This window comes from Perca fluviatilis, chromosome 21 (assembly GCF_010015445.1).
Source record: "Perca fluviatilis chromosome 21, GENO_Pfluv_1.0, whole genome shotgun sequence".
Classification (NCBI taxonomy): Eukaryota; Metazoa; Chordata; class Actinopteri; order Perciformes; family Percidae; genus Perca; species Perca fluviatilis.
In genome coordinates, this window is record NC_053132.1 from 16,932,543 (window position 1) to 16,958,058 (window position 25,516).

The window sequence follows — 25,516 nt, forward strand, 5'->3', positions numbered from 1 at the left end:
CTTCCTGCCTCCAGTCAGATGCTTAATTAGGCTGCAGTTTGTCTCTAATCAGTGGCATACAAATAGGAGGTATTTTCTCCCTTACACATGCAAACATTCCTAAAGATAGCAAGACCTATTTTAGGCCTTTTATTTGCTAATTTTATTATTTGGAAAACCTGTCTGCCAGACCTCATGTGCACTTGATTTGTACGCCAGCAGATGGCACACTGGGTTTTATGGTTATTATAAAGGAGGAGGAATCACTGGGAGCTGACACAGAGATGCTTTTGCTCATGCTCATATTTCATATTTTGACCAGGGTTTCCTGAGACACTGTAAGTGGCTTTACCGTCATATTAACCTGTCACCATCTCCAATTGCACACATCAACCAAGACAATATTAGAAAAGTATTATAATATGTGAGCAGGAATCTAAACAAGTTAATAATGATGTGAATTTAAATGTGATCTCTTTTGTTAACAGGTAATGATGCACACACTGGAGGCCCATTTGTCATTTGTACATGAGTGTTTGTTGCCCCCTAGTGGTAAAATAAAATTTACTGTGTCATGTGCAAAACATTGGAGACAAGATTTCTCCTGTATTTCTTCATACCATGTTTTGTCCTATAATATCTATAATATGCACAGTGGACACCAGCAGTACCTTGACGAAAATAATTAAAAACACTTTAACATCACTTGACCAATCAGTCACTTTTCCCTGTGGCATTATATACAAGCTGTAATTGTAGAGAATAAAATGAGGCAGTGGCATATCATATTATACAATACATATGTTTAATGGGATATAATACATGTTATCATTGTTCTGATTTTCTGTCATTTCCTTCTTTAAATATTATAAAAAATATTGCTATTTAGAGGAGAAAACACATACGCCTAGAACATTCTACAATTATCACTTAAAATGTTAAAAATCACAATACATTTTGATGAGTAGCATTGGAGAAATGTATTCCTTTTGGCTTCAGTAAAAAGCTATATACATGTAAATGAATTACGTTATATATATGATGTATGATGAAAATTCTTTGGAACTATGGGACAGAAAGTTACTCAGAGTTAAGTAAACCTCACAATGCTTCTCAAATGTATGCTGTGTAGATGAATGTAACTACACAATCAGGACTAGATGAGTTGGATGTTCAAAATAAGAAGCAAATGTGTGTTCCTGTAGGGATTAACATCACTAATGCTTCCTACATGTGGTTTTATTTTTATCTTTAAAAAGCCTCAACATTCTGGATTATTTTCCGACTATCCGTTGCATCCTTTCTAACGGCGTGTTCAAGGCTAATTCGACATTTTATTGGAGAAACAAATGCTACAACTCTCAACCTCTTAAACCAACAAAGCAGTTTACTGTAAAACAAGTCAGGCTTTCCGATCTCTTTTCAGGAAAAGGCCCTTCCCTGTAGTGAGTATTTTAGATGCATTATGAGGTCTTTGTAATGCATAATGCCTGACTCAAAAGGTCTACTATCTGCATATTCATTAGAAAGACAGTAAAACAAAGGACAGGATTGAAAGCATTTAAGAATACCTTCATTTTATAGGTTGATATACATAAATGGGAAAGAATATCAAGAGACAAAGGTAAACTAAAAGAAAGGAGCAAAGGCTCACTGTGTCAGAGCCTTAAGAGTTCATCACACATACATTCCGTGTCATGCTCCCTCCCTCCCTCTATCTCTGTAAACAATCTGTAACCATACTTGACCGCAGCTCTTGCAGCAAACACCACCACAAACTTCAGCTCTTCTCCGTCAAAATGCCAGACTCTCACGATGGTATGCCAGCACCATGCCAGTTTATCAAAGAGGACTTTGACAAATGGTGAGTTCTGACAGGGATGATGTACAATATAGATGCTGAAAATGGCATTTATACAACAATACATACTTTACATTTTCTCCAGCCAGTGTGACAGTTTTTGGTGAGTGTAAGTGCTAGTACAGAGTGTCCTCGTATAACTTTGTGTCCTCAAGGAAGATTCATTAACTGGGTTTGGGTTCCAACTAAATACTGGCCATTCTCAGTCATTACTTATATGAGGGACATCCAATGTATTCATATTAACTTGTCATCTGAGCTTAACATGTAAGAGTGCTTGTGGGGTGATCATTAAGTCTAATTAGTGTTCATGTAGAATACTTGTTCACAACTTTCAGTGAATCCACTCTACATCATAGGACTAAGTGTTAACATAGTACAAAAGTGCCCTTACAGTAACATAAATGTCTTGAGAAGCAAAATAGACCTGAGGTTTAAAATAGGCTTCCACATGTATGACCTATTGCCGACGACCAGGACATTCCAGGCTGCTGGTTCGTGTTACATGAACAAGCAACAGATGTTGGATGCGTGTACACGTGCTGCTGTGATTAGTGTTAGTGGAGCTTTGACAAATGCAGATAAAAGCAGCTGTGAGGGTTTGAGTTGAAATATTTTATTATAAGGCTATACTGTAATAATCCCATCTGATGCACATGCAGACTAAATTTAGAGATATGTCCTCCACACAGTTTCAGGTGACTTCTAATGTGTTTATTTATTTAACACATCTCCACATTTTTACATCATTCCAGTTGCACAATTTGAACAGAAACCATGTTATATGCCAAAGAGGATAACCCAGCTACATGTGAGAGAGTGATAAGTGTGTTTTGTAAATCCAGCTTTGTGTTTCAGTGTCAGAGAGAAGGGAGAGGAGGCCTGTAATGATCTAATAGATGCCTTCCAGGCCTGTATAAAAACCCTGTCTGAGGGATCATGAGACATCTTATTAAAATGTAAGTTCACACAAATTACTTTTGAATAGTTTTTTCCCTGAATAGAGTAAAAAAACAACCATAAAACATAAACCCTGTGCGTTTACACAGATAATCTGTGTTTGCAAACCAGATTACAGATTAACAATCTTTCAAAGCTATTGTCAATTGATGTTACTTCTTTGGGATTTTTTTTCTTGCCATTTTGTCACATCATTTTATTGATTTCACTAGCAGATAACCAATAATGACATCAGTGAGGTTAGTAGGAGATGAATACTGAATCTTTTGGAGGATAATTTTAGTAAATTTAAAGGAGAAAATGAAAAAATAAAAAATTGTACAACTCAAAATCGGATCATAAAAGAAAAAGGAAATAAAAAAGGAAATTGGATGTTGAGAAATGGATATTGTAAAATGGCTATTTGAAAATTACTGGTAAACTGCTCCATGTAAGTTATTGACTTTGTGAAATGTTTGAGCTTCCATGTTTTATTTTACATATTACAGATTGTCTTGTTGTAGGATGAATATACCTTTGAGGCCAAATTGTATTGTGTTGTATTTGGATTATTTGAATCACCCATTTTGTCACATATTATCATACCTGTGATATTACAGTCTCATAACTTTTTTATTTATTCTTTTAAACCACAGCTTCACTTTATCAAAGTCCTCCTCTTTCCCAGTATTCCCTTCCTTGCTTATTGCACTGGACCAAACCATCTGAAAAACTGAAGAGGGGTGTGATGATACTGAGATTCTGATACAGTGTACTTCTGTCAACGTGAACCTTTTTTTTCGCAAATTTCATAACTCCATTATGGACTCTACTATAACACTGCTTACCTATGCACTGTAACATATTTATGCACACAAATACAATAAATATAAAAGGTGTCCATTTACCACACACAGTATATTGTCTTCTTTTGGTAATCACATGTTATTACATCAGTCATTTTTGTTATGTTTCTAAAATATAAGATGTACTGGCTGTAGATATCTCTCCACTGGCCAAGCATAGGCTTCTATGTGGAATAGCTACTCTTAATGGCATTAAGAAGAGCTTGTTAATCTCTGCTTAATCCTCACATTAGTACCTGTCCTAAGCAGTCTAATTTAAGTCTTTTTTTCATTCTGAGCTCTTGCAAAGAGTGTGGGGATTGTGGGAATGCACAAAGGGTAGACAGGAGAAAGGACCTGGAAGAGAAGTTTTCCAGAGTTCCTTGTTCTCAGTAAGATGAGAGGAAAAGGTGTTTAGGAGCCAAAAGGGATTTACTCACAAGCTGGATGTTACAGTATAACCTGTTGTGTAATTCTAGAGGACAGAGTGCTGAGCCTGGTGCTGTCGGCTGAAAGAGAGGTTCAGGACCAAGCTCTGGAGAAACAAAATTCACATTAGGTGTCAGGCATTCAATTGTGAAAGAAAACTAAGTATATATGTATGTTTGCAGGTTTATGAATAAGACAAACTTCATTTTGTCCTCACAACAACTGCAGACTTGTTTTGTCCTAATTTGTCTTCCCCCAGCTTTGCTTTTTGGACTCCCTTGTTGCCACAATTCTTTTATTTCAAATACTGCTTGTGGGAAAACTCAAACAATTTCAATTCAATTCAATTTTATTTATAGTATCAAATCATAACACGAGTTATCTCAAGACACTTTACAGATAGAGTAGGTCTAGACCACACTCTATAATTTACAAAGACCCAGCAATTCCAGTAATTCCCCCAAGAGCAAGCATTTAGTGCAACAGTGGTGAGGAAAAACTCCCTTTTAGGGAGAAACCTCGGACAGGCCCAGGCTCTTGGTAGGTGGTGTCTGATGTTGCCGGTTTGGGGGTGTGATGAACAGTGGCAATAATACTCACAATAAAAAATAATGGAACAGTGACTAGAAATAGTAGTTGTGGTAGTTCATGGCATAGCAGGGCACTGCAGGGCGTTACAGGACGTAGCAGGGCACAGCAGAGCATAGCAGGGCGTAGCAGGGCGTAGCAGGGCGTAGCAGGACGTAGCAGGGCACTGCAGAGCGTAGCGGGGTGTAACAGGGCATAGCAGGGTGCGCAGCAGGACCACGGCAACAGCTGCAACCATGATTTAGGTGCCATCCTAATCCAAGGAAACATGCTGGGCGAAAAAAAAAAACATAAGGACTCCGGGGAATAAGCTCCCCAGAGCTAGGTTAGTAACAAGCATTTCTGGATGCACACAGGTGGAAAGAGAGAGGAGAGAGAAGCTCAGTGTGTCAAAGGAAGTCGCCCGGCAGTCTAAAACTATAACAGCATAATTAAGAGAGACAGGTTACAAAAACAAAGCATGATATTTTACAATGTATCTGTCTTAAATGTAGACTTCCATCTTCCATTAAGGTGGATAGATTTATCGTTCACACCACTGATTTAGGCCTACTTATTTTCATTGCACTGAAGTACTTTGATTTCAAAAGACAACACAGTGTGTCCCATTAGAACGAACCAGAAGAAAATAGTAGGATGAGTACGCTTCCAGTTCTATTTCTGCCCCATGGTTGGAGACAAATCCTTCTGGCTGCGTGTAAATCATACAGCTAGGCGCAGATGAAGATGTGCTTTGGGGAATTATCCGCCCACACACACATTTTAAATTGAGATTTTTTCAAAGCACTTTACAGAGGATACATTCAAATGTCCTACTTACTAAATTTTTTTTAAATAACAATGACATCTCTGCATGATTCATTAAATCAACACTTTTTCTTTCTTTTCAGTTTCCTCTGCAGATGAGGAGGTGTAATGGGTCATCCTTTTTTAAGGAGGTGTGCTCAATGTTCATCAGAAAATATTTTGATAGTGTGGGTTTCAGTGAAGTTTAAATGTCCCATGGTCTGTTGAGACTTTCTGGGACATTGCTGTTATCATCATGTGTCATGAGAATTCCGTAGTTCCTTCACAAAAACAGAAATTTGTAATGACATTTTGTAAATTGGAGCTGACGATGTGCATAGAAGGTGATGCAAAATATGTGCTTTTCATGTGAACCACAATGAAAATGTGTAAGTAAATACATCTTTCACAGCAGATATTTTTGGCTTGTCATAGTAGGAAAAGCACAGATGTTAACTTACTAATAACATTAACGATGGCTCCGTTCTATTCAAGTGCCCCAGTAACTCATGACAGTGTGACAGTGAGCCAGCATGCACAATAGCAGGTGCCTGAAACTGAAGCAGCTAAATGGAATTCAGCCATCATTATTTTTACTATTTACACAGTGATTTTCCTATATGTCTTCAGTGACAACAGTCTATCAGCAGACATTAAAACTAAGTGAACACAGAATAATGAAATGAAGCAGTTCGAAAATAGTCTACTAGGCAATTAGTGGTTGAAAGTAACTAAGTACATTTATTCAAGGCCTGTTAATGCACAGTTTTGAGGTGTTTTACTTAACTTGAATATTTCCATTTTTATTTTATTCTCCACTACATTTCATGAGGAAGTAATTAAAATTTCCCCCCAGTAAATATATTGATAGCTATTAAAAGTTACTTTGAACAGTAGCTCTGCCACCACTGAAAACATTTGTTGTTTAAAGAGCAGGCTCTTGGGTTACCAGAGGCACCACAAGAGGGGACTGTATCATTCCCACCCGAAGAAGTGCTTTTGGTCAGTCAGCGTTCTCTGTAACAGCATCTAAAGACTGGAATATGTTGCCAATACAGATAAGAGAAGTAAATACTTCTCGTTCTTTTACTGTTTAGCTGAAGAACTGGCTTATTGATAACCAGATATGTGCACATTAGACTGCTGACTGCCTGTTGTCTTTTGCTGCCTGCCTGCAGATTTGTTTTGTCATGTTGCTTTTATGTGTTGACTGTATTGTCATTTTATTGTATTTAATTTATTTTAGGTTGCCATTTTCAAACTGGCCAGGGACAACAGATGGAAATTAGCCTGCTGGGCTAAATCTGGCTCATTTACAGTTGCTTTGCTGATGATTAATGAGCATTGTCCCTGTTAAATAAATAAAAAATGTGAAGATTTTACATTAAGTATAAAACATATGGTCATCCTATAAAATTTTTTTAGATTAAACTGCTCAATAGTACAAAAAGAATTGGCTCAACAACATTGAACAACATGAATACTTATACTAAATTGATTAGTATATTTAGCTGTTAATACATCTGCACTTGAGAAAAAATTATTATGAATTAAGTATTTTACTTGTAATTGACAGGCGTGGAAGAAGAAGTCAGATCCTTGAGAAAAGTAATGCCATAATGTAAAGGAAAATAAAAGGTTTCTGCATGTTTACTGCAAGTAAAAGCAGTGTTATCAGTAAAATAAAACTCATTATGCACAGTGGTCTCTTTCACATTGTTACATTACATTATATTATTGTTTTATTATTATGAATGCATTAAGCAATGTTTTAGTGTTACAGCTGGTCGAGGTGGAGCTCATTTGAATTACATAAGGCTACTGTTTAATCTTTAACTGCATCATATTCTACACATTAATTAAATATTTTGTGTGTTAAATATGAATCTGAAAAGTATAAGTACTTCAAAATTGTAAAGTATTTGAGTACATTTAAGTTACTTTCACCCACTGATAATGGAGTATTCCTTTTGCTATTGCAAAAGATCCCAATGCTTCTTCCACAACTGCATGCTATTAAATTATCTGAAGTATAGCCTACACCTCTAAGTTATGCTGCACCTCAAATTTTACACCTCATATTAAATCAAATTCAAAACAAAATACCACCTGTGGGACACCAGTGATTCTGAAAGGCCAGAAGCCAGGCCAAAGCACACCAGCATCATTTCCCCCTAACAAGCAGCATCCCATCCCCTGCATCTGGCTATGTTTAAAAATGTCTTTTATTATAACAGTGAGGGAAGTGTCCGCATCTGCTCACGGGGCCCACAGTGTGGCCACAGTGCTGAGGTGAATGCAGAGATAAGCGTATTTTGAGGAAGATGACCAGGAGGAGGAGGGCGGGGGAGGAGAGGCGAGAGGAGAGTGGATGGAGAGAGAGTGGGACCCGGATGCTGATGCGAGTGAGGCGAAGGAAGGAAGAGGAGAGAGAAAATATCGATTTACGGCAAGAAAACCGAAGGGAGTATAATACAGGGGCCTTTACCCTGCGCGAACTATTATCAGAAGTGAGGAGGGGAATAAGGCAGTCGATAATAGTGCGGGTTGATCTGCGGATATCTGTGTTTTTTTTCTACCTGTGCATCCGCCGGTGAGGGAGGAGGACACGCCAAAGGAGAGAGGAGAAGATGCTGTGATCCGCTACTTGCAGGGATGTAGAAACGGGGAGAGACAGGGAGGGGGAGGACTAGGCTACCTTAAAGATGGTTATTTTGCTAGGAATATGCGTTTCACCTCGAAATATTGTGAGAATGCGGCGGCAGTCTGATAAATCTTACCGTTTGGCGTTGCCTAGAAACTTCAGGAGGTGTCGGTTTTTTTGACAGGCGGCGCGAGACGGCCGTTGGTCCAAGCGTTAAAGCTAAAGCTAGCCTCGCTGCTGTGTGGGAGAGCGGCGGCGAGGCTAAATAGCATGTTGTTGCACCTGTAAAACAGGCCTGACAGACAGAATAACACTGATTTTATTTTCAGTGCTAACATCCACTCGATGTATTTGGCGTTTTGTTGGTAAACTCAACCATCAAAGGATATCAATCTTTGCAGCAGACGTTGAAAAACACTGGTGGTTTTAAGGCTATAACGTTACTCTGCGATAATTTCCTTATTACCTGTCATATATAGCTAGTTAACGTTATATCTATGGTTAACGTTAACGTCATACATGTAAGTTAACGTATACGAATAAGCTAGCTAATGCACAGGAGTGAATTCTCTTTAGTTTGCCTAACTTATCATGTTTGTATTTAGGGTAGTGGTCAGTATTTAACGCTTAGAACAGCCTAATAACTTGCCATCATCTCCGTTTCTCTGCTTTAATCTAGCTAGTAAGCTGTTTTTGTTAAATATCACCGTTATAACGTTACCTGTTTACCGTGCTTCAGAACACAAATATTAAGCTTTGTGTATTAACCAGGTTTAGATGAACAATGTGAATTTATCATCCAGATGTTGTAACTCAGCACCAGTTTTTCCAGTGCATTTTTACACATTCACCCATTAACTTTAGAGTGGCAGTGTTATCACTGAAATAGTCCTTCTAATTAAAGCACCATCTTGTATCCACCAATAACTGTATCCGCTGTATAATATCACAGTGCAATAACCATTGTGCAGTAGTTGTAGTGTATTAGCCTCCAGCAAGAGCAGTATGAGTAAGGAACTGTCTCTAAGTCAGTCAGCTCAATATGTTGGGCCCTACCGACTGGAAAAAACACTGGGGAAGGGACAGACAGGTGAGTATACCAAACTGCATTTTAAACTACTAATTCATGTAGAAATGTATACTGTAGGTGATGTCTTTAAGTCTCTTATTTTTGCCTCTCTACACCTCTCTCATTGTGTCTTTCAGGACTGGTCAAACTCGGGGTCCACTGTATTACGAGTCAGAAGGTAGCGATCAAAATAGTCAACAGAGAGAAGCTGTCTGAGTCAGTCCTGATGAAGGTACAGTATGATGCTATTGAGACTGTTGCAGTGACAATAGAGACTGTTGCAGTGACAATAATGCTATTTTTGCATACAGCAAGATGTGTTATTCTGTCCACTAACATGTGCTCTATATTCTCTATATTTAACTTCTGTATTAGTGTATACATTAACCTCTGTTCTGTTGCTTCAAAAATACACTTGTGCTTTGCTTTAGTACTGTATCTCCTCTCCTTTTCTTTACATCTATCTCTTCTCTCTAACCAGGTTGAGAGGGAGATTGCCATTCTGAAACTGATTGAGCATCCGCATGTGTTGAAGCTGCATGATGTTTACGAGAATAACAAATACCTGTGAGTTTCCTTTCTGCATTCAAAAGAGCCTCACAACTGGGCTCAGTGCAGTCTGCATGCTTTTCTTTTGCTGAATACTGAACTTTGGAGCAGGGTGGGTATAAATATTACTCTAAGAACTGTATTAATCTGCTTTCATCACTCTAATCTTACTTTTCCTTCACCTCTTACAATTATTCTGAAAAGTTTTTTATTTATCTTACTCGCTAAAATGCTTTAACACTGATGTAAAACAGCTGTTGGAGTAGACAGGCAGGTTGGCTAAAAGTGAGTACATAAAAAAGGTAAATCACAAGATTTCATCTCAATATTGTGAGTCCCAGAATCCAACATCATACATTGATGGTATCTAACAGTTTAAGAGTGTCTGAGGTTAGATGTTTTTATTATTATTATTATTATTTGTTTTGTCCCTCCTCTTGTCTCTTAGAGATGAACTTTTGGAATCACACTGTATGTCGACAGGTACCTGGTGTTGGAGCATGTGTCAGGAGGAGAGTTGTTTGACTACCTGGTGAAGAAGGGCCGACTGACTCCGAAAGAGGCCAGGAAGTTCTTCAGGCAGATCATCTCTGCTTTGGATTTCTGCCACAGTCATTCCATCTGGTTGGTTTTTGAAGAGAGCAATGGTTCTTGAATTAAACTCTTAAAACAATGACAAATTGATGCCAATTTGATGTGTCATGGCATAATAAGTCATAAGCTGCCTTAGTCAGTAACATCAAAAATGTATCTTAAACATTCCTCTTTATTACTGACTTGATGTTTGCAGGCACTTATCATCCTTAAATTTCTTTTAGACAAATTGACACAGTTTTGTGATAGTGTATCAAGTCATAAATTAGTGGAAGAACTTGTGATTGTGCAGCATGAGTCAACAGTGACAGTTAAGCTGAAATGCCATAATCAGCACTAGAAGACTTATAGTACCTGTTGTGTGCAGTCACAGAGACCTGAAGCCTGAGAACTTGCTCCTGGATGAAAAGAACAACATCCGCATCGCTGACTTTGGCATGGCCTCCCTCCAGGTGGGGGACAGTCTGTTAGAGACCAGCTGTGGGTGAGTACCGACACTGTGAGGGTGTTCATAAATAATGTGTATGCACATAAAAAGGTCATATTTTGTATTTCAGAAACAATGTAAATCTATGCATACTACATCATGTATTCTTTACCATAAAGAGTACTGTAGTTTCCACAGAAGCTAAAGACTTTTTTTTATACTGTGTATACTTACCAGTTTTATTGCCAATTCTTCCAGAATTGTAAACATAGTAATGTTGCTTGTAACACATTTCTTTCATTATAGATCACCACATTATGCTTGCCCTGAAGTTATACGGGTAAGTGTTCCTCAAATGTTGGTACCTGTAATATAAATCAGCAGATTATGTTAATACATTATTCATTCTGTCGCATTGTTACATGAACTAAACACATCACTAATTGTTTTAAAGTCATAAAAAAAGCATTTTAAAAGTCTCAATGGAATATAGAGGCTGTCACTTGGGTTGTTTTGCATACAAGAATATTATCCAGTTCTGTCAACAAAACATGGTTTCAATGGTTTTTTGGACTGAGACTGACTAAATGATGGATCATAATGGATTACGGTGTTTCTTTTTTTTTTATTACGATTTCTTGGGTAAGCCTTAAATGAGCTGAAATTATCTCAGTGAATTCAATCAATGAATGTGGCTCATTTTGGTTTTGAAATAGTGAATTCACATGAATTATGACTTTGGCAGGGAGAAAAATATGATGGGCGGAGAGCAGATGTGTGGAGCTGTGGGGTCATCCTTTTTGCTCTACTGGTGGTAAGTCTTGTAGTCCTGTTTTTAGAGGTTGATCCCTTTGTAAATACCCCTTTGTGTGTTTGCAGTTCTTACTTCCCAAGTCAACTTTATTTTAATCTGTCTTTCTTTTATTCCCTCTCTCCCCTTTTCTCATACAGGGCGCCCTGCCCTTTGACCATGACAATTTACGCCAGCTCCTGGAGAAGGTGAAGAGCGGGGTGTTCCACATGCCCCACTTCATCCCTCCGGACTGCCAGTCTCTGCTCAAGGGCATGATTGAGGTCAACCCTGAAATAAGGCTCACGGTATGAGACTGAGCAATGTGCTCACACACAGGCGGCTCATACACAGGGGGTCTGAATGCCGCCTAAACACCAGGAATTTATACAATTCTCATATGCAGGCTGTATCCAGAGATAAATTGTCCACATTGAATTGGGATTGCCTCTCATTCCTTCCTTTTGAATATATGGGGATTGAAGAGAGCAGCTTTATTGGACTGCTGTCATTAAAGCAACACTAAAGGACTTTCCGCTTCGGTCCCCCTACAGGTTGGAAGCGGAATTGTCCATTACCGCTGTCGTAATGTGTCATTATGTCTCATTCGAACTACAGATCCGCTACCCGATCTGGCAAACCGGTAATGGACAATTCTGCTTCCAACCTGTAGGGGGACCGAAGTGGAAAAGTGCTTTAGTTTGCTTTAATATTAAAAAATTTTTAGATGCCTGCTTGTCTTTACTTTTGCATGTTGTGGCTGGATCTCTAGCATTTTGATTATCAGAGTTGATATGGATTAGAAACATAGTAGTCTATATTGACGATGTTTCAATTACGCAATAGTTCCGGTGCCGCCTGATGACCCTCACCTTCCGCTTTCTTTGTGTTGGCATTCTAAACTCCCGTCGATTCGGAAAACATCCTCCGAGCTAGAACCGACAATGAAATTGTGTTTATTTTTTTCGCAGTAAGATTCTCATCACACACCCGACAGCCATTTTAATTCCAGAGCTCGCCTCCCTACGTGCACATGTTCCATCAAAACAAGTTCCTTCCCGAGGCTATTTTGCAGGGGCACCGTACCACCGCTTAGCGCCGCCCAAGACGATTGTGATTGGTTTAAAGAAATGCCAATAAACCAGACCACGCTTTTCTCCTATCCAGGAACGTTGTGTGGACTAGCCAGACCGCCCTCCGCAGCGCTGCGGAGATAGGTCTGGCAATGCGAGACTAGAGATACAGTTGTGTTTACAGTGGTGCATTGTTTTAGGTGCATTATAAATAATAATAAAAAAAAAAAAAACATACAAACATGTTAAGAAAAGTGTCTGGTGTGAAATGTTAACCCAGCACAGCTTTGTGGCCATATGGCTGTTAACAGACTGTAGAAACTAATGGCCCCATCTGCCCTGTCACCCTTTAAAGCTCGAGGCCATCCAGAAACATGCCTGGTATCTGTGAGTATACGTTCATTTTTACACACCTCACTGTTGAATAAAATAGTAATTTAAAGTGATGCATCAGATTTAATCGTATACGCGACTATATCTGTGTCATTCAAGTGGTTTTCATTGTGTGTTACGTGTGTGTGTGTGTGTGTGTGTGTGTGTGTGTGTGTGTGTGGCTCCCAGGGGTGGTCGTAATGAGCCGTGTCCTGAGCAGCCTCCTCCCAGGCGAGTGTGTGTGAGGCGAATCCTGTCCATGACTGAGCTAGACCCAGATGTGTTGGACAGCATGCACTCGCTGGGTTGTTTCCGAGACCGAGGCAAGCTCACACGGGATTTGCAATGCGAAGAGTAAGTATTTTTTTCAACTCTTAACTGTGTTTCACAGTGCCCGATTGTACACTGAGTGACCAGAAAATTAGAAACATTTAGATATAATGCCATGCAATAGCCATGTAACAGACACACTACTGCTTTACTTACAACGAACAGATAGGGTACCCAGATTGCTCAGTTGGTAGAGCGGGCGCCCATACCTCTATATAGAGGTTTACTCCTCGAAACAGCGGACCCTGGTTCAATTCCGACCTGCGGCTCTTTGCTGCATGTCATTCCCCCTCTCTCTCCCCTTTCATGTCTTCATCTGTCCTGTCAAAAATAAAGGTTGAAAATGCCCCAAAAAATATTCTTAAAAAAACAAACAATGGACAGATATGATATGAGGCTATGGTATGGAATGATTTGGAAATATATTGAAAGGTTATATCATTTACATACATGGAGTAGCAAATGAAGAAAAAATATATAATGTTAACAAGATACAATAACAATACAGTAAACTGGACAACAACATTAAACAATAAGATTATTAAAATCTTAAAACACCTCTCACAGTGTCAACAACAATTAAATAGTATATGTTGCACAAATTTAGTTATACTTATAGTTGTACTTATTTCAGGACTGTTGTATTGGATTGTGTACGGAAGTTACTATTATTCTGGTTACTCAGTCATGTACTTGAAGAGTTTCCACATCTGATTATTATTGACCCCTGTGTATTGTGGACAGACGTTTTAGAATTTTTTTTGAACATTTCTGAAAGCGGAGAGGGGATATGGTTTCCTCTCCATCATGCCGTGTGAAACTCCTGTTCTGAATCAGGTTGAGTGACTCGCCACAGGGTTAAAGCATGCAAGATGGTGGATACACTGAAGCGGTGTGATCTAGCCTCACAAATATCAAAGTCATGGTGCAGTCAGGTGCTCCTTGTCACAACAAAGTGATATTGAGGGCTTTGAATGATGTGCTGGTTTGTGCTCGAAAAGGTCTGCGTTTTGTTGTTGTGACGTAGTAAGTATAGGACTGCAGCCTTTGGCGGATCCAACCCCTGAACAAAGCTTAGTATGGAACAGTGTGAGAGTATTTATGTTCTGTCCAATCTCTTCCAGTAAAAACATTTTTTTTAGCGGAAAGTAGTGGATAAACACATCATCAGTTGAATAGAATGAACTGTTAATATACATAACAGGCTTACCTACTCTAGTCACATATTGCTCCTTTCTACTTCGTCTTCTTCTTTCTTTCCAAGTTTTAACATCTCATCCTATGACTTTCTCTCTGTTTCTCTCAGAGAAAACCAAGAGAAGATGATCTATTACCTGCTGCTGGACAGGAAAGAGCGCTACCCCAGCTATGAGGATGAGGATTTGCCACCGCGCAATGATGTAGGTCAGTCATTAGGGGGCAGGAGGGATCCACTCAAGGGCGAGAGCTGCTTTTCTCTGCCTCAGTTTCTGTGAAGGAATTGTACCACAGTCAGTGTCTGGTGTCGCACACAGGTACTCATTACCTCTGCCAATGAATTTGCGATTATTTGAGATCATTTTTTAAACATGATTATATTTTGAATGAAATATTTTGCACTGATAGCCTAAGAATCAGTAACTGTGATCGCCACTATTAGCAATAAAACGTAAAGCAATATGAAAGACAGACAGAAATGTTTGACCAAGTGCCTACTTGTTGGGCAAAAAGCCTCTCTAGTTTTGTCTTTATGGTCTTTATGTTTATGGAATTATGTGTAACATTTTACCAACGATAAGTCATAATTGTCTTTAAAGATATTCATAACAGACTTTGCAGGACATCTACAAGATTTCTCTATGGGACAAAACTGGGAGAAGGCAGCTATTCTGTCTGTGCAAATAAAGCTATGTTTATCACAGTCACAAATAGTGCAGCGAGCAAAAAAGCCTGTGGAAAGAATCACTTTCAACATAATCATACTTTCTAGTACTGCAAAAGAGAAAATAAAAGTGATAAAAGGGAGTGGGGTGATGGAGATGCACTAACATCTCTGACTAACAGGAAGCACTAGGTTTTAATTTGAAATGTCTTATTATGTTGAGAAACACTTTAACAATACCACTTTCAGGGGAAAGAAACAAACACTCTTTTTGAGAGAAATCTTTTTTTTTATTTTTAATGGCAGTTGCACGACATACCATGTAATGTTATAAAAAAATGCAGCTTCAACATAATCTTTAAACTGCTATAGGATGTTGGTAAATCCTGTCATAACTTTATGGTGGTGTTCTACAGCAGACCCTCCTCGAAAGCGTGTTGACTCTCCAATGCTGACGCGCCACGGCCGCTGTCGCCCCGAGAGGAAAAGCCTGGAGGTACTGAGTGTTACTGAACAGGGGTCCCCTACCCCACCTCGCAGGGCCCTGGACACAGCTGCACACAGCCAGAGGTGCAGTATATTATGTTTATACAGTACACACACTCATATGTTGCATACCAAGAATGCATGTTGCACACAGTTTCTTGTTGGATATACACTGTCTTTGTTCACAATCTTTTGACCTCTGGTCTGTTTGTCAGGTCTCGCTCAGTCAGTGGAGCCTCAACTGGTCTCTCCTCCAGCCCTCTCAGCAGTCCCAGGGTAAGGGCCTGTTGGCCAACTTTTAACAAACTCTACACCGTTTTGCTTTGATTACCTGCACTGTCTCTGAAACATGATGCAAGCATGCTTTAGAAAATATTAAATTTCCAACATTAATTTGTATTATTTCACTTTTTTGATTTTGGACAATTTTTGGAGTCCATCTTAAAACAATAGTCAGGTGCCCATATGGGCCTTTAAGCTGTATTAATTCCTCCCATTCATACTGGCCTTCCCAATGCCTCCCAAAGTTACAGTCGTTTATTGAATTGCCTCTTTGGGTTTTTAGCCCTCTGCTGCAGCTTGGCTTAAGATAAGCTTTAGGAAGGATTGTGGATTTTGTCCCCCATCACTTATATTGAAAGCATATTAAGAAGGGATATCTTAATAGCCAGTATGAACAGGAGGAATGACTACAGCAAGCAAAAACTCTTTCAATGTTTATATGGGCACCTAATTATTGTTTTAGGACTGACTGAAAAAATTGTGAACCTATCCTTTAAAGCCTCAATCTTCTATGTGTGTGCTCAACATGGTTAGCATTTCCATTGGGCCCCAGATTGTACATTGTGCTCATATTTAGGACATATTTAGGACATGTATATTCAGTTAGGTGATAACGGTACTGTGTTAACCAATTGTAGTTTGGGATTTTGAAGTATTTCTGACAGTAAGATGGGACTGGGCAATAATAGCTTTTTACATGTAATTTTGAATGTGTTACTAATTATAGTATACACTATCAATATTGGAATGCTGAAATACCAATAATATATGATAACTTTCGCAACTTTTTTTTTGACAGTATTGCCTACCCCGATATTAAACTGCTTTAAAAAAAAACATAACCACACTCCACAACCCTCTAAAATATCCATTTATAAAGCTCCTCAGTCAGTCATTCTTACACATCATCACAACACCAGTTCCTCTGATTAAATCTCACCCAACAGGAGGTTTGTGTGGCATTTTTCTTCTGTCTTCATATCACTTCTCTTCTTCACCATGCATGAACTAGCTGTATGAACAGTTGTTAAGAATGTACCATAGAACCGTAAATTAGATGATTTATTTTGGTTTATGGCATTATTTGCTTTCCTGGTCTGCTCAAGTTCTGAACTGCATTACATTATTAAACAGTCCATAGATGGTAACTGAATCAACCTTAACTGCCAGCAATAACTAAACAGTAACACCTTCACTGCCACTGTCCTTTGTCACTGCATTTGTAACCCTGTCACAACCACAACTGTCAGTAAACCTTCACTCACATAAAATACTAATGGCACAAAAGACTAAAGCCCCGAAATGAAAGCTTTTATAGACAGCACTGGTAGTATTGCATTTGACACTTTCACTACTCACAAGATACACTCTTTTGTCACAAAGCATGATATTCATTTCCATCCTTTCTCCATGTTCCATCCCCTCTCTTTCTTGTTATCCATCTCTCCCACCCCCCACCCCACCCCACCCCACAAACCCACTCCCCAGTCCTATCAAAGCCCCGTCTTCACTTTCAGCCAATCAGACGTCACCTCTGCCACCGTTACCCCCCTCCCAAAGGAGCCCAAACAGGGAAACGCCACTACTCCTCGCTCAGCTCGGGCTCATGACAAGCTCAAAGCTCCCCCCAACCCAAAGACCCAGACCCTGCCCACCAAAGGACCGGCCGACCGACCCCATCTGCAGCCCATCAAGTCCTTGCCTCTGCACAACCCATCCTCCCGCTCACCCTCCCCTTCTTCGCTCCTGTCACCCATCCCTCGTTTCTTCTTCCCGTCGTCCTCTGTCCTAAAGTCAGTGACTAAGAGCTTCTACCCAAACTCTACCCACTCTGTGCCGCAGGTCACTCCCCAAGGCTCTCCGTTGCCCACACCCTTGGGCACCCCTGTCCACCACCCTCACCACCCCTCCTCTACCCCGCCCTCCTCTTCCTCATCCTCGTCCTCCTCGCGGGCGGAGGGAGGGGGAGGGGTGGGCTCGCTGTCGCTGACCCCGCCCTCCAGCCCAGGAGGGGGAAGCGGCATGGCAGCCAGCAGCTCTGCCCACTGGCGGACTCGCCTCAATTCTTTCAAGAACAACCTGCTGGGCTCACCCCGTTTCCATCGCCGTAAACTGCAAGGTGAGTTTGGTACGTTCACCTTAATATTATGCGAGTTTCATTTTATTTCTTCCGATGCACCAATATCTGTATAGGACAGCTAAACTGAAGTTGGTCATTAGTTTCAAAAGGTTTCCTCCATTCTTACACTGGTAAAACATACATTTTCTGTTTTAGCATACAGTATACCAGACCCTTTATAATGGCAATGGATTATATCTCAAATATTACTTTCTTCTGGCTTCCAGCTAAAGATCTAATTTTGTACACAAATGTTCATTTTAATAGTGAGTTGTCTCTTTCAGTACCTACATCAGAAGACATGTCCAGTCTAACACCAGAATCCAGCCCTGAGTAAGTCACACTCCTTGAGATAAATTGCTGAGGTGTCACTTGTTTTCACTCTCTAAAGCGTTGTGTCTCTGCTCTTGGATGTTTTCTATGGCTCCATGTATTTGCTCCTACTGTATATTTTTTTGTTTGGCTACCAGGCTGGCTAAGAAGTCGTGGTTTGGGAACTTCATTGGCTTGGAGAAGGAGGAGCAGATCTTTGTGGTGATCAGAGACAAACCTCTGAGTTCTGTCAAAGCCGACATTGTCCACGCCTTCCTGTCTGTGAGTATCTGATGTGGTCTGTCTTTCGCGCCTCTCACTATCAAAGCTCGTTTGTAGAAAGCATGGCTCTCACTGGCAAAGCTGTAAGGACTTCACACGCACTCTCATACTGTACGCACTTCCTTTCTTTCATTATTTCACTTTTCTCTTTATTTCAGTCTTGCTCACTCGTGGCATGTTGATGGATCACTTTGCTTTTACCAATGGCTCACTCTTTCTCTCTTCTCCTCACCCTCACCCTCACCCTCACCCTTTGTCTCCCTATACTCACGTTGGCCCCCGTACCTCTCCCGCCTCGTAAGTCTGTCGGTCTCTCTGCTTCTTCTCTGTCTCCTCACCACACAGATCCCGTCACTCAGTCACAGCGTTCTCTCCCAGACCAGCTTTCGAGCCGAGTACAAGTCCTCCGGCGGTCCCTCTGTCTTCCAGAAGCCCGTCAAGTTCCAGGTGGACATTGCTTTCTCCGAAGGCGAGAGGGAGCGAGACAGGGAGAGGACCGAGAGGGAAGGCAGGAGGGAGACGGGAATCTACAGCGTGACGTTCACCCTCATTTCAGGCAAGTGGAGCGGACATTTAACCCTTTCAATTGGGAATCGAATTAAACTTTATTAACATTTTGTAAGTAGTTTCGGTTGTACTTACTTTAAATAAAAGTTTGGCATTTTGGGGAAGTATGCAGAATGGCTTTCTGGCAGAGAGTTATAGGGGAGGATAAATTCCGTTGGGTTTGTTATGTTACTGTTGGACACAGCCAGGCTAGCTGTTTCATCCTGTTTCCAGTCTTTATGCTAAGCTAAGCTTACAGGCTGCTGGCTATAGCCTTATGTATCAATTTTGTATTATCTACCTTTAAGGACGGGAATATTTCATAAACTATTCCTTTAAATAAAAAAAATTAAAAATAAAAACTGGCTCTGGATGCTTGGCCAGATCCTTAGTTGTGTTTACTTATTCTCTGATTCAGACATTTCCTGAATGAAATCATAATTTTGTTACTTTTAATACTTTATTTTAAGACTGAATTTTGTGTAGACATTGGCAGTGATGCATCTGAGAAGTAAGTGGCCTACCAAATTAATTATATGATTTGAAAATAGTATAGTTATGGTTTTGGTACAGAAACTGTTTGGAAATTCAACTATAAGCATTTAAACACACAAAGCATGTGATGAGTTAAAGGCAATGATAAAATCAAGGAATACAAAATGATATTCATAGAGAGAGATGACTCACCCAGTTACAGAAGTCAGGAAAGATTCGACCACTCTTAGGAGTCAGTCACTTATATACAGTTGTGTTCAGAATAATAGCAGGTCCAACATCACTAACCTCATACATCAAATTTTTTTGGTAGAAGTGATATTTCTACATGGCAAATAATTCACTAGTAAGGGTTGTAGAGTCATAGAAAACCAACAGACTCAACAGTCATGACATGCATGCTGCTCATTCTGTGTAATTGAATCTGTAATTGAAAGGGGCATGTTCAAAATAATAGCAGTGTTGTGTTCACTTAGTGAGGTGATTGATTCTGTGAAGACACAGGCGTCAGTTATGGCCCATATTTAAGGAAGTAAGGAAGCAAATGTTGTGCATGCTGGTTATAGTGCATTTCACACTGAAATACTCAGCAAAATGGGTCGTTCCAGTCATTGCTCTAAGGAACAGCGGACTTTGATTAAAAAGTTGATTGGAGAGGGGAAAATATATAAAGAAGTGCAAAAAACTATGTGGGAAAAAACGGTCAACTACCATTCGAATGGATCGAAGAATAGCCAAAATGGCAAAGGCTCAACCAATGATCAGCTCCAGGAACATCAAAGAAGACTTAAAGTTACCTGTGAGTACTGTTATGATCAGAAGAAGGCTATGTGAAGCAAAGCTATCAGCTAGAAGCCCCCGCAAAGTCCCATTGCTGAAAAAAAGACATGTACTGAATAGGTTGAAATTTGCCAAAGGACACATTGACTGGCCAAAGGAGAATTCTGTGGACTGATGAGAGCAAAATTGTTCTTTTGGGTCTAGGGGCCGCAGACAGTTTGTCCGACGACCCCCATGCACTAAATTCAAGCCACAGTACTGTGAAGACAGTAAAGCATGGTGGTGCAAAAATCATGTTATGGGGATGTTTCTCATACTCTGGTGTTTGGCCTATTTATCTCATACCAGGGATCATGGATCAGTTTCAATACATCGAAATACTTGAAGAGGTCATGTTGCCTTATGCTGAAGAGGAAATGCCTTTGAAATGGGTCTTTGAACAAGACAATGACCCAAAACACACCAGGAAGCGAGCAAAGTCTTGGTTCCAGATGAACAAGATTGATGTTATGGAGTGGCCAGCCCAATCCCCAGACCTCAATCCCATAGGTGACATCAAAAATGGTGTTTCTGAGGGAAAACCCAGTAATGCAGAGGAATTAAATAATTGTGGACATTCCAGTGCAATCGTCCTGGGCTGGAATACCTGTTTACAGGTGCCAGAAGTTGGTCAACTCCATGCAACACAGATGTGAAGCAGTTCTCAGTAAGAATGGTTATGCAACTAAATATTAGTGCAGTGATTCAAAGTAAAGCAAACCCTTGAGACATTTTTCAGTTTATACAGTAAATGTTTGAGTTTGTAAAGAAAAATGCAAATTTTTTTTGAACAGCCTAATATTCCTTTTTCTTCACTTTCTGTAAAGGTATAACACAAACTTGATCAATTTTGGTCATGTTTTGATTTAGAATTGAATGTGCAGTGTTCCCAATGCATTGATATTATGGAATTAAAAGCTATTCAAAGGATTTTGAGCATTATTCACTTTTTTAAATCACACTGCTATTATTTTGAACACAACGGTATGCTTACATCAACGCTCACACCTCTCTACAGGATTGGTTGTTTAGGTGGTTTGAGCTTCTCCTCCCAAGCCACCAACCTATAGGATGACAGCACATATTGCAATCACAGCATTTTTTTAAGATCATTGTATAAGACACATCATCTCAAACTTTGGTAAATTAGTATTTTACTCACTCCTCAACCTAATCTCAAGTGATTTCCCTTTCTTCTGCTTCCACATCAGCACCACGAAAAAAAAGGCCAACACATGACCAGTACATGTTATCACCCAGGGGATTATGTCATGCAAATGTAGGAAAGTATAGATGATGAATCCAAAATACTTTTTCCCCAAACTCAAGTATCATATTGTGTGGTGCACCTCCAGGTCCGAGTCGCAGGTTCAGACGAGTGGTGGAAACAATTCAAGCCCAGCTTCTCAGCTCCCATGATCAACCCATGGTGCAAGCCCTATCTGGTGAGACTGCTTTTACACACTTATGTCCACTAGAGTTTTTCTAGGTACCGGTACGTACAAGATCACTAGTATTTAACGATGAGACAATTTTCTTTTTGATGTGTTTCTTTTTTTAAATAGATTTTTTTAATGTTCTTCTACATGACCAAAACTTATTTATTTGTGCTGGAAACATCTTTCTATATTTACAGAAGAGGATGGTGCCGTTTTCACCAAAACCAACATATCTGCTATGCCATGAGCATTCTGTCTATATTCACAATTAATCTTTTGCTCAAGCAGTTTTCCTTTCAAGGCTCCCATCACCTTCAGTGGCCGAAGCAGAGGGAGAACGGTTGTTGCCACCTCTGACTTTCAGGCTCAACCCCCACTTTTTTAATCACACCTGCATTTCATTCATTCCTGGCCCTGACCCATAGACACTGTAGTATCATGTATACGTCGAGAGTCACTTTCCTGTTTTCCTCTCCTGATCCCTTCCCAGATGAGAAGAATGGCCGGCCCCATGGGACCCCCACCCGCCAAAACTCGAGGCGCTCCGAGGGTGGGGGCGACAGGTGTGAGTGGGGCGACCGAGCAGATGGCGGAGGCATAGGCGGCAGCGGGGGAGTTCTGCAACGCAGAGGCTCGGCAAAGGAAAGAACCCGACTGCTGTCCTCCAACGGAACCCAATCCCAACCGTAGGCTAGAAAGTGAGACCACGCAGCGGGATGCCTGAACTACACCGGAAAGAAGACAGTGTAACTTCATTTCCAAGTATCCCTGCAAGCCATGAGCTACTCCCACTCTTCCTTGACTAAGTTATTGAAGGTGCTTGACCATAGCAAGGATTGAGCCTTTCCCCATCACACTTTTTTTTTTTCCTCAACTCAACATTCTTTTGATCTTCTGGATCACCAGGATTCCTACCCTTAAATGAGAACCAAGTGTTAAGGAATCACCCTTAAAAAATAATATGTGAATGAGCAGTTTTGGTATCCATCATAGATACAGCTTCACAGATCAAACTAGGAATTTTGAATTGCTAATGTGCATGCCAGTTAGCAAATCAGCCTGCTAAAGGATGCTGAAATGATCAGATAGGCTAGTCTACCATATCATTGTAATACAGTATCTGACACCAAAAAGAAATAATGGTCTCACTCTTAAAAGTAACCAGTGCGCTCATATCATTATCAAGCAACACGCAACTACCAGTCCATACTGAAAGAAATATAGATGTATCTCAGCAGATGAACCCTAAGAGTTATCAACCTGCTCCCACTTCAGTGAGTGGTGATGAGCTGAACAAAAGGTCCGCATTTTCTCAGGAGAAACTACACCCTGGAATTCCAGCAGTGTCTTCTCCTGAGGTAAAGAAAAACCAACAAAGTAAGCTAAGTAAGTGAATGTGAAAAAAAAAAAATATTTTTTTATTTAGTTTTTATTTATTGTTTACAAATGTATTTTGAGGATGTCAGTAGCACAGTGATAGCAGTAAAGGCAGTAACTGAAAATACTCTACAGTGGCGGAGAGGGGAAGCTGACCAGTTGCTTTTAAGAAGGCAATCTTTTAAAGTTAAACGTTGTGATTCTTTTGTATTTTCTTTTTACTCAGAGACAATATAAAACAATGCATCTAAGATTTTCGCATTGGACTCTTGTTGCTCTGAAGAAAAGTATTTTTGATTTGAACAGAAATATGAACATTACTTTATGAAAAAAAAACAAAAAAAAAACACTATGAGTGAATAGTTCCATGAACCTCATCACAGCTGTTTGTGCCCAGATTGAATGAGAAAAGCATTCTTGGCCCACGGATCAAACAGAAGCCACCTTTCTCGCCAAGCTTGTCTCCTATTGACATAGTATTCATCTACTGACTCAGAATAAAAAAAATAAAATAAAAAAAAGACAACGGAAATTCATCAATGGACATTTTCATAATGCCGGACTAAGGCTTGCGATGTCAATTCCTTGTTGAACAGGACTTCAAAATGGGAAGCAAACAAAGAGTCTCCTAACCCCATGCTCCTCACTTCAGTGTTCACCAACAAGCCAAGTAGTCCATCACTGCACCCACGCTCATCGCCAGAGTCGCACCATTCTGCAAGCAGACGTAGCAACTCGGGACATGTATTACTCCAGCACTCTATCAGACTACAGTAGTTGATGTTTTTCACCAGTCTTCCATACAGCACAATATGCAACAAAAGTGCAGAATGTTTTCAGAGAGATACACAGTGCTACAGTTCTGTTTATTTTAAAGGCATTTTGTTTTGGTTTTTATATTTGTCCACTTACTTATCCATCTATTTATTTATATTTATTTAATTTTTTGATCACGTGGTTGTTTGTGTCATGTATTTGTTTACAAACTAGATTTTATGCCAACAAAAATTCATCAAGCGCTAATTCAAGAAACCTGTTCTATTTCACTTCTCATTATAGCAGTACTGAGAAGTTGCTCTGATCTTACTTCTCCAATGATGTTTATATCTTACATCTCTTTTATCACGCTTATCTCTGGTAACTGGAACGTGTGTGTGAGACAGGTGGATGGTGGCTGAGTGAGAGTGAGCTGAAAACTTTGCAGCAGATGCATTTTGAGCTAATCACGTACGGAGATTTTGACTGACCCAGGAATATATCACATTAACTAACAAAGCCAAACCCTACCAGGCATTCTCACACACATTAAAATGCTTGCTAATTCGCATCATCTCTTGCTTTTATGCCTCGTCCCTGTCTGCCTCTTCACCTGTCGTGTAGCCATCACCACAAGAGAAATTGTACAGTACAAGTTGTTTGCCTCACTGTCCGTACGCACTCTTTGATTGCGCATCATCACCACTTTCATCTTTCTCATCACCACATCACCTCCACTTTCATTGACCCAACTCTGGCTAAGATTGTAAACTATTCTCCATTCATAAGGGTCAGTAGAATAAGGTGTTTAAAAAATGAAATGTCTGTATCATAATTTAAATATAAAAAGTGCACTATTATAACTATTGCCTGTGATAAAAAGAACAATTATGGTTGAATTGATGGTCAAAATAAAGAGAGATCCACCTCATTGTTATGGTTACAATAATAAACCCTAAATTAATGTGTGTGTCCATTTAGTTTCTGGTTTAAAATGGCTTATGTTCATTTTACGTGGCTGTTTCTTTTACTTTGCACTAATGCCGAAAAAGGTAAAGCCTTAGATGCAAATATTATTGTAGTATTTGCTATAATATCAAATACTATACTAATCACAACATTAACCTAAACCTAAATGGTCATTATTCTCAAACAAGATAAAAGTGAGAAAAATCTACTTTCCGGTACTAGCTTTTCCGCGCGCTGTCAATCACATCTTATAGGTTTCCTAAACAAATTGAGTTTTTCAGAGCTTTCAACACTGTGAGAAGTTGAAAGTTAAAGAAAAAAAATAGTAAAAGGACTGAGTGAAAGTTTCTGGGTTTTTTGTCAGGACGAGAAATGTGTAAGGATAGTTTATCTGAATAATAGTTTCACTCACGTACTCAGGGTTTATCAAAATGACAGTGAAACAAAAAAAAGGCTTGCTAGCATTTTTCCACTGACTGACATTTTACTGTGGAAAAA

General features: G+C 39.7%; 1 protein-coding gene and 1 long non-coding RNA gene across 15 annotated transcripts; both read left to right on the forward strand.

Annotated features, from left to right (window-relative positions):
* The first annotated feature begins 1,693 nt into the window (after positions 1-1,693).
* LOC120551022 lies at positions 1,694-3,693 on the forward strand. The gene is made up of 3 exons (XR_005637811.1): positions 1,694-1,843; positions 2,699-2,799; positions 3,436-3,693. It is a non-coding gene; the product is annotated as an uncharacterized LOC120551022 (long non-coding RNA).
* A 4,095-nt stretch (positions 3,694-7,788) lies between these two features.
* On the forward strand, positions 7,789-25,014 carry brsk1a (BR serine/threonine kinase 1a). Of its 14 annotated transcripts, none has more exons than XM_039788058.1 (19): positions 7,789-9,161; positions 9,278-9,372; positions 9,622-9,707; positions 10,173-10,313; positions 10,651-10,767; positions 11,017-11,050; positions 11,456-11,524; positions 11,662-11,808; positions 12,929-12,960; positions 13,135-13,299; positions 14,582-14,679; positions 15,553-15,706; positions 15,838-15,898; positions 17,393-18,032; positions 18,308-18,356; positions 18,494-18,617; positions 18,920-19,173; positions 21,833-21,922; positions 22,407-22,529. In XM_039788058.1, exons 1-18 carry the CDS (start codon positions 9,077-9,079, stop codon positions 21,894-21,896), a joined length of 2,415 nt encoding a protein of 804 aa, XP_039643992.1. In that variant the 5' UTR covers positions 7,789-9,076; the 3' UTR covers positions 21,897-21,922; positions 22,407-22,529. The 14 variants fall into 14 exon arrangements, with proteins under 14 accessions (XP_039643992.1, XP_039643988.1, XP_039643985.1 ...); XM_039788054.1 differs by having other exon boundaries at positions 7,790-9,161; positions 18,963-19,173; positions 22,407-25,014; XM_039788051.1 differs by having other exon boundaries at positions 7,790-9,161; positions 15,556-15,706; positions 18,963-19,173; positions 22,395-25,014.
* The last annotated feature ends 502 nt before the right edge of the window (positions 25,015-25,516 follow it).

Coding starts and splice junctions, on each gene's coding strand:
- brsk1a (XM_039788050.1), top strand. CDS start 9,077: ATGAGTAAGGAACTGTCTCTAAGTCAGTCAGCTCAATATGTTGGGCCC. Junction 11,051..11,455: donor CTTGCCCTGAAGTTATACGG/GTAAGTGTTCCT, acceptor TGACTTTGGCAG/GGAGAAAAATATGATGGGCG. Junction 15,707..15,837: donor ACAGCTGCACACAGCCAGAG/GTGCAGTATATT, acceptor TCTGTTTGTCAG/GTCTCGCTCAGTCAGTGGAG.